The sequence below is a fragment of the Drosophila teissieri genome, chromosome 2L (genome assembly GCF_016746235.2).
Source record: "Drosophila teissieri strain GT53w chromosome 2L, Prin_Dtei_1.1, whole genome shotgun sequence".
Lineage (NCBI taxonomy): Eukaryota > Metazoa > Arthropoda > Insecta > Diptera > Drosophilidae > Drosophila > Drosophila teissieri.
Genome location: NC_053029.1, coordinates 4,393,756 through 4,401,419, shown reverse-complemented (window position 1 = coordinate 4,401,419; position 7,664 = coordinate 4,393,756). Strand labels below are relative to the sequence as shown.

Sequence of the window (7,664 nt, the reverse complement as noted above, 5' to 3'; positions counted from 1 at the left end):
AAAAAAAGAATGGAAGAGCATCTTTCGCTTTTCACTTTCTCGGTCCCATTCCCATTCCCCCATCTGCACAATCGAATTGGGAATGCCCGGAAGCAGTGTGACCATAATTGCGAGCCCGACTAGACGAAGACATTGTTTTCCGTGGAGCCGGCGGAGGAGGAGGAGGAGGGATACACGATGACGAAGATGCCGTCTTTGGCGGAGAGTGAATGATATCCCTCGTCCGGTGGCTTCCTCCAGCAAACTTGTTTGCTGCCCCATGCTCGTCATCGTCCTTTTGTTCGGCGGGTGTAGTGGGTCAGCGGAGCTGGCTGGATGTAATAATGAAATTTATGTCTGCATAACGCTGATTTATGTACGCTAATGAGCTTTTTAATTAGTTAATGCACGTGCGGGGCCAGGCGGATGGTAATTTAAAAAATTAATTATGAAAAACTAGCCCTGCCAAATACGAGTAAGCCATTTTGCCCATGCTGCCCTGGAAAAAACGAAATCCTTGACATCAAGACACCTCTGCTTATTCGGTCTGGAATATATTTTGCTAATTTCGCAAAAGCTAGCCCACTACGACTGAAAATGTTAGAGGACCTTGCAACAGACGATTTGAAGATCGATGGAAACTATGGCCATGCCAATCAGAGCATCGAGGATCGCCGAAGACAGGAGGCACATTACTTCAAGCTTTATAGCCGCATCGAGATACACGAATGGCTGTTGAAGGACTCTGTGCAAATTAAAGCCTATCGCGAGGCCATCCTGCACAACGAGTTCTTTAGGCACAAGGTGGGTAGATTGGTATCTGTAGTTTCAAAGATCCCTAAAGAGATCCCTGCCATCCCAAAGATCGTGCTGGATGTGGGCTGCGGCATGGGCGTCCTTTCGATGTTCGCAGCCAAGGCGGCTGCCAAGAAGGTCCTGGCCGTAGACGCGGCCACCATTTCGGACTACGCCCAACAGGTAGCCCAGGATAATGGATTCGGCAGTGTTATAACGGTGATCCGCGGAAAAGTGGAGGACACTGAACTGCCCGATGACATCGACAAGGTGGATATCATAGTGTGCGACTGGATGGGGTAGGTAGACTAGCCAGAGACAGTTCCTAAATAGTTAGCTACTTCTTGCAGTTGTACCACTTTCTGTATTTATTTCATAACTTTATTCTCAGATAACCTTAACCTTAAACCTTAAACCCCCAACCCTTTTGCCACAGCCACTGCCTGTTCTCTGGCAACATGCTGGAGTCGGTGATTTTTGCGCGGGACAAGTGGCTGTCCGCCGAGGGCCACATCTATCCGGACACGGCGCAGCTTTATCTGGCGGCCATCAAGGGACGGGACCAGGATCTTGGCTACTGGCACGATGTGCACGGCTTCGACCTGTCGGCCATCCGGCGCAGATGCGAGTCCAAGGCGGTGGTGGAGCACGTGACCGGTGACCAGCTGATGAGCCGGGTGTGCCTGGTCAAATCGCTGGATCTGTACACGGAGCGGCGGCAATCCGCCAAGTTTCGTTCGCTGTTCGAGCTGAAGGTCATGCGAAATGGCTGGGTTCACGCCCTGGTGGCCTACTTTGATGTCGGATTCAGCAAGAGCACCCACAGGATCAGCTTCAGCACCTCGCCCTGTGCACCGTGGACGCACTGGAACCAGACGGTCTTCTACCTGGAGACGCCACTGCCAGTGAGGGCGGGTGAGTACATCAAGGGCGTGTTCACCATGAGGGCCAGCGCGGAGAGCATCTTCGACATGGAGTTCGACATCTATGTGGACTTCGATGGCAGGGAGAAGTCGGTCACCATCCATCAGTCCTTTGTGCTCTCCAATCCCCTCACGCTGTGTTGAGCCTGCTGCAAAAGTGGAACACAAAATATCGCAGGATCACGATAAAATGAACGACCGGTAAAACAAAGTAAAAGCCAGCCACATTGCCTGTGTGCAATATTTATATAATTTTATTGTGTGTAGGCACACATAAAAACATCTCTATGCCAGAATTCCGTTGCACACATGTGCTGGAGATTCAGGACAGAGCTGCGGACTCAATAACTTTGCAACACCCTGAATCCAGAAAAAAGGTGGTACTTTTTATGCAGCAATCTATTTTCAACTCCAAGAAGGGCTGAGCTCATACAAAAAACGCTTATGCTTTACTTATCCTAAGTAAATAAAACAAAATCATAATCTCGCCTGGTGTAATTTTCGAATTTGATACGTGTGGTAGGGCATCTCGAAGTTACAAATCCCCTGGCAACGGCAGCACACCTATGGCAGTGCACACAGTTGGGCAAATGTGTAAATAAGTGCAGCGCCAGCATTTAATTATTTAAAACAATTTTGCGATGTGTGTGCAACGTTGTGCGATGTGTGTGCGATGTGTGTGTGCGATGTGGGCGGCTCTAGTGCGCGTTGCTTTTAATTTATGCCCCATGTTTTTATTTTCATAGGTATTTATTTTTTGCTGGATGCCATTTGGCATTTTTTCTATCGCCGCTTATTTATGCCGGTCAGTTGACGCCATAAACTAGCGCATTAAGCGCATGCATAATATTGTTTGCCACAACTATTTTCAAACTATTTCACTTAAATGCTGCATATTCTGCGGCGTGATAAATGCGCCAACAGTTCGCAAAATCCTTGGCCCCTCCCTCTTAAAAAAAGATACATTCTGGATCACTCCGCGCGGACTTTTCAATCAAATTATAAGCTGTTTGGCATTTGCTTGTGCTCTGGCCCAGTAGCCCAGTTCCAGCCACATTTCACTCGCAAATTGGCCCACTGAGAAGGGCTCCTGCTGTTATCCTGCGAACCGTTGACGGTTATGCAAATGTTAGGTAAATGCGCATAATAATAATTTCAAATAAATTTAATGTTCTCCACACACACACTCCACAGACACACACACACAGAGACACGCCTAAAGTTTGCTCAAAGCACAAGGTATCCATCCGTGTCTGTGTGCGTCCTCGCCCTCGTCCTTGTGTGCGTGCGTGTGTGTTTGCAAATGGCGAACGAAACCGTTAGACATGCGGCGCCATCGCCAAAGCTGAAATGTGTTTGTGTGCGGATGTGTGTGTGTGTGTGTGTGTGTGCGTGTGGGAGCCACTGTGCATGTGGGTTTGTTTGCATAATGTGCAACATTTTATGTTTTTATTACAGCCCAACGCCAGACAGTGACTGCTAGGCGTGTCTAATGGCTGTGTGGATACACTGAGAGAATCACGAAGGTACATCTTACACATCTTTTTATAGCTACCTAAAATAGTAGTTAATTGAGCGAAACCTTCGATTCAACGAATGACGATAACTGTGCTACATTTTTAAAAGACGTCATTAAGCATGCAGTGGAAATGCATAATGTAGTATTTTGATTAAACCTTTAGAAATTCTTTTTGCAGTGCATGAGCTTAGGCTTTTTTCCCTCATTTCTGTCGCTTTACTCCTTTTGGCATTTACCTGTGCGCTGCATAAATGATGTGCAGACTATTTGCGCCATAAATATAATAGTTCTAATTTCGTACTAATGCATAGTAATCCTAAAGCTCAGGCCACTCGGCTGGGGTCAGCACCAAAAAAAAATGGAGGTTGCCCGTGTTGATTTATCGCGGTGGCCAAGGAAAACAAGCCAACTGCAGGCGGCCAAACAAATCATGGGCCAAAGGATACACTGGCGGACAATGGTCTGTCAGGATGGCCAGGATGCGAGCGCGGACTTGCAAGGCTTGCGATGACAATTGGCAGCTCCAACGGCGTGCAGACTGCGCTCCGATAAAATAACCAACTGAAAGGGGGAATGGGGAATGGGAAGTGCGGAGAACTGGAGGACATGCAAAGCGGCTGCATAAAATTTACGACCGCCGAGCGGAAGTGGGGGGAACCGGAAGTGGCAGTGCATTGACCACACATCCTCCTCGCAGGACTAGCCGAAAAATTCCCAACGACATTGACGTGGTCACACAGCCCCATCGCAGCCCTGATTTAGTGGCATATAATGAGCTGCCTAGAAGGAATGGGGCATAAATCATGCAGCATTAACAGCTGCTTGGCCACATCAAATGCGAGTTAAGTTTTCCGCGCCGCCTGCTGCAGCGGAGTGGAATCCGGGATCCGGAAGTCGATCCGTATCCGCATCCGGATCCGGAGCGCTTAGGTTCTGGCTGCCGACGAAACAATGCTCGAGCATTGGGGGCCATAAAACAAATCGCTTTGGAATTGCAGTTTAAATATTTCTGCACAATTTTTCACTGGCCCTAGACACCCACACAAACTCGCATGCCGTCCTTGCCATCCTTGCCATCCTTGCAGTCCTTGCATTATTTAACTTTTGCCAGCGACGGCAGAAGGATGATGCTGAAATAATTTTCAGTTTGCAAACCGAAAATTTATGACTTTGGCAGTTGATTTCTTAGCCGTTTGAGTGATTGCACAGGGAGTCCTTAAAGTCCTGGGAGTACTGCATGTTCAGGATGTTCAGGGCGACTGGCCACAACGCAAAACCACTGCAAGCACAACCCAATGCTCACACTCGAGCAGAGATATCTGTGTGCTCTGCAATATCTTCGCTTTGTGCAAACGCATTCGGCAGGAAAATTGCTTCCTTTGGCTGTCGATGGCTCGAAGTCTCAATATGAATACGTGTCTCTGAATGTGTGACCCCTGACCTGGCCCAGCAGGTCCTTTTACTTGGGCCTTAGCATACTGAGCATACAGAGCATACTAAGCACTTCCGACTACTACTCTGCTACTCTGCTGATTTCGATTTGCTTTGCACTTCTCGTGCCAATGTGTGCGAAATTAATTATACGAATTGCCATTTAAAGTAACTCGAGTGTTGAAAACTAATTAATTTGTTGGCTCGGGCACACACCGAGTCGTATAGTTGGGCGAAAATGTTTGCAAAATTACGGTCTCCGTTAAAGGAGTGGAGTGTGGAGTGGATACATCCTAAGTGTTTGGGCTTAACATTTCCCAACTTTAAGAACTCGCTTTGAAGCCTGCAAAGGTTTTTCTGCCTGGATAAATCATTCGCAGGAAATGCCTTAATAGATGACAAAGAAAACTTTCACTCCCTTTTGAAGTCGCCACGAAAGGAGGCCCATCTTTACATGCTGCCACAAACAATATATGCAGGAGGCAGCCATGGCATTTAACGAGTTTCCCTTTGGTCCTGGCCCAGGATTCGCCTGCTGCTCCCGTTGTTGCTCGTAAATGCTCTGCAGAAGCCTTTGAATTGAACAATTTAAGGTCCTGTCTCGCCCCTCTATGTGTATGTGTGTGTGTGTGTCAGGGTGTGTGTGTGTGAATGTATATGAGCGCCTGTTATGCGGTGGCCATTATAGCTGCCGCAGTGCCTTTCGAATGGAAAATGTAATGCCCTTTGTTGTTATTTTTTAGCGCTCCGGGTTATGAAAACTAAAACATGCATACATACTATACATACCATACAGGGCAGCACTTTGCGGTAAACTACACACTTGGCACTTGACACCTGCAAAGGCAGCCTAGACAGTAGACACGACACGCATACGCCACGTTGTCCCCAAATTGCCCTAAAAGCGTAAAACAGCTAAAAACATCTAGTAGCGACAGCTCGTTGCGCCCAGGAAGTCTCAGATGCGTCCACCCAGGCACCCAAGCACCCAGCCCCACTTGGACCCATTCTAGCCCATTTTCCCTTGCCGTGGCCCATTGTTTATTAGCACTGCTGGCTTTTCCCGCAGCCAACCAGCCAAGCAGCCAGCCAGCCAAAGGCACAAAGCAAACAATTTCAGTGTGTTGTTTGTGGGCCGCTGCCATTGTGCCGCTGCTGCGGGCACACGGTGAAAAAACTAGATAGATATAGCCAAATAGATTGAAACGGTGCAAAAACCATCGCTTTCCATTTAAGCGCATAAGCAAAGATGTAAGAGAATGGAACAGGATTCATGTTTTGAAGCCTTAAATAATATTTGGAATTTATGATGCTGTTTTTTCTATCCGTGTACCTTTTTGCCAGCTCCATTCTACACGCGGCTGTTGTCGCCTTTAGGTCACCGTGTCAGCTCCGCTGCAGCGAATGGAGAACGGAGCACGGAGCACGGCGAACAGAGCTCCAAGGCTCGGTCCTCTGGCCAAGCGGCTGGCCTTAACCGGCTATCCCACACCCGGATCCCAGATCCTGCCCTGACCTGAGGCGAACTGCACCGAACTGACCTGGCCCAGCTATCTGCAGCGCGATTCCTACTTAGCCATGGGTTTCGTTCGCTCGTGTGCCTCAGATACTTTTTATTATGCTGCTGCAACTGCTGCGAATTTTGGTGCAACGACAACGGGCAATTAAGGCATCTGACAATTAATGTTGGCTGCCTTTTGTGTTTTCTCCGTCGCCTCCAAACAGAAATCGGGCTGACTCACTCAGTTGTGCAATTTAAATGCAATGCAACATACAAATTGTTCTTAGAAATGTAAGAAATGATGTGCCAAATAACCTTACAAGTTCAGAACGAAATTGTTCAGCTGTTCGAGTCCCTGACTATGTGTAGACCAAGGTTTCGTGGTTTGGCTTCCCACTTTTAATTGATCAGAGCGACTCAGTTGGTTGTGGTTCAATACACCATCTTCGGTATGCAAACAAAGTATATTCATAGCGACCTCACGAGCACAACAGGCGAACGCAAATAGTTGGGGTAAACACGCCACGGGGAAGTCAAATAGTTGGAGCAAAAAAAAAACACCTAAAACCAATATGCCATGCTGGCAGCTCCAACTGCGTGGGGCCAGGACCTTGTACCTTGTATGTACCTTGGGCCACCACCCACTGGCCGTTTGTGGCAGCTGGCAGTCCGATGCGCCTTTCTTTGTGGCTCTTTTCACCGATACTGCCCGCTGGATACTTTCTTGCGGTGCGATATGTCCACTGGATGCCTGGGACCCTTTGCCATTCACTTGACTCGCAGGACCGTAACTGAATCGCAACGTCAATTGCTCCTCCAGATGTCTCCTACAAAAATTATCCTGCAAAAAAATGTGCTCTTTAAAATAAACATCTCTGCTCTTTAAAATAAGAAATATACATTTTTTCACAAAACAACAAGTCAGTTGCAAACATTTCTTAAACTAAGTGTAATTTTTAGCTGATCCAAAGACTCCTGCCCGTCTGTAAAATTTTTTAGAGTGTGGTTGGCCTTAAGTCGCTCTGCGATATTGCCTTTGAGAAAAGCTGACAGTTCTTTAAGCTGCTTGCCGGTGCGGTTTTTCAGGCAGTGCTACAATCGCATTAATGGCCACCAAATCCATTCAGTTTATGGAATATTTTGTTGCGAATTTCATCTCAGACGGTGGCCCTTTGGTACTTTGACTTTCAGGCTAGACGTTAAAGTGCTCGAGAAGTGTGAACTCATGGGCCAAATCCTGATTCGCTTGATTCGCAGGCCCATACATTTGGCATTTCGGTTGTTTGACAATTTATGTTATTAGGACATATCAATACAGGGCTCGTAGTCAAAGGATGTTTTGCGGTTGCTGTGGTCCCCATTTCATAGCAGCGCACTCGTAATTTAATGAGTGGTTGAGTTTAATCCACTTACATACTTTTTTGTGGTCCATTCTACATGGCAAAAGCAAATGGCTCTGTGGATGGATGTTGGATGGCTGGGTGGGTGGCTGTCTGGAATGCCCACCCCGTTTGTC

General features: G+C 47.4%; 1 protein-coding gene across 2 annotated transcripts; it reads left to right on the top strand.

Moving 5' to 3' along the window:
- The first annotated feature begins 570 nt into the window (after window positions 1-570).
- LOC122626361 (protein arginine N-methyltransferase 8) lies at window positions 571-2,111 on the top strand. Of its 2 annotated transcripts, XR_006326699.1 has the most exons (4): window positions 571-783; window positions 844-1,073; window positions 1,211-1,908; window positions 1,965-2,111. XR_006326699.1 is itself a non-coding variant. In XM_043806596.1 (3 exons), the coding sequence occupies exons 1-3, from the start codon at window positions 577-579 to the stop codon at window positions 1,839-1,841; spliced, it is 1,068 nt and encodes a 355-aa protein (XP_043662531.1). In that variant the 5' UTR covers window positions 571-576; the 3' UTR covers window positions 1,842-2,111. The 2 variants fall into 2 exon arrangements, 1 of the variants encoding a protein (XP_043662531.1); XM_043806596.1 differs by having other exon boundaries at window positions 1,211-2,111.
- Window positions 2,112-7,664: the final 5,553 nt, after the last annotated feature.

What these genes read in the sequence shown, in the direction of transcription:
- LOC122626361 (XM_043806596.1), top strand. Translation starts at nt 577, where the DNA reads ATGTTAGAGGACCTTGCAACAGACGATTTGAAGATCGATGGAAACTAT. An exon ending in ACGAGTTCTTTAGGCACAAG is followed by an intron (nt 784 to 843) that starts GTGGGTAGATTG and finishes GCCATCCCAAAG; the next exon opens with ATCGTGCTGGATGTGGGCTG. An exon ending in ATAGTGTGCGACTGGATGGG is followed by an intron (nt 1,074 to 1,210) that starts GTAGGTAGACTA and finishes CTTTTGCCACAG; the next exon opens with CCACTGCCTGTTCTCTGGCA.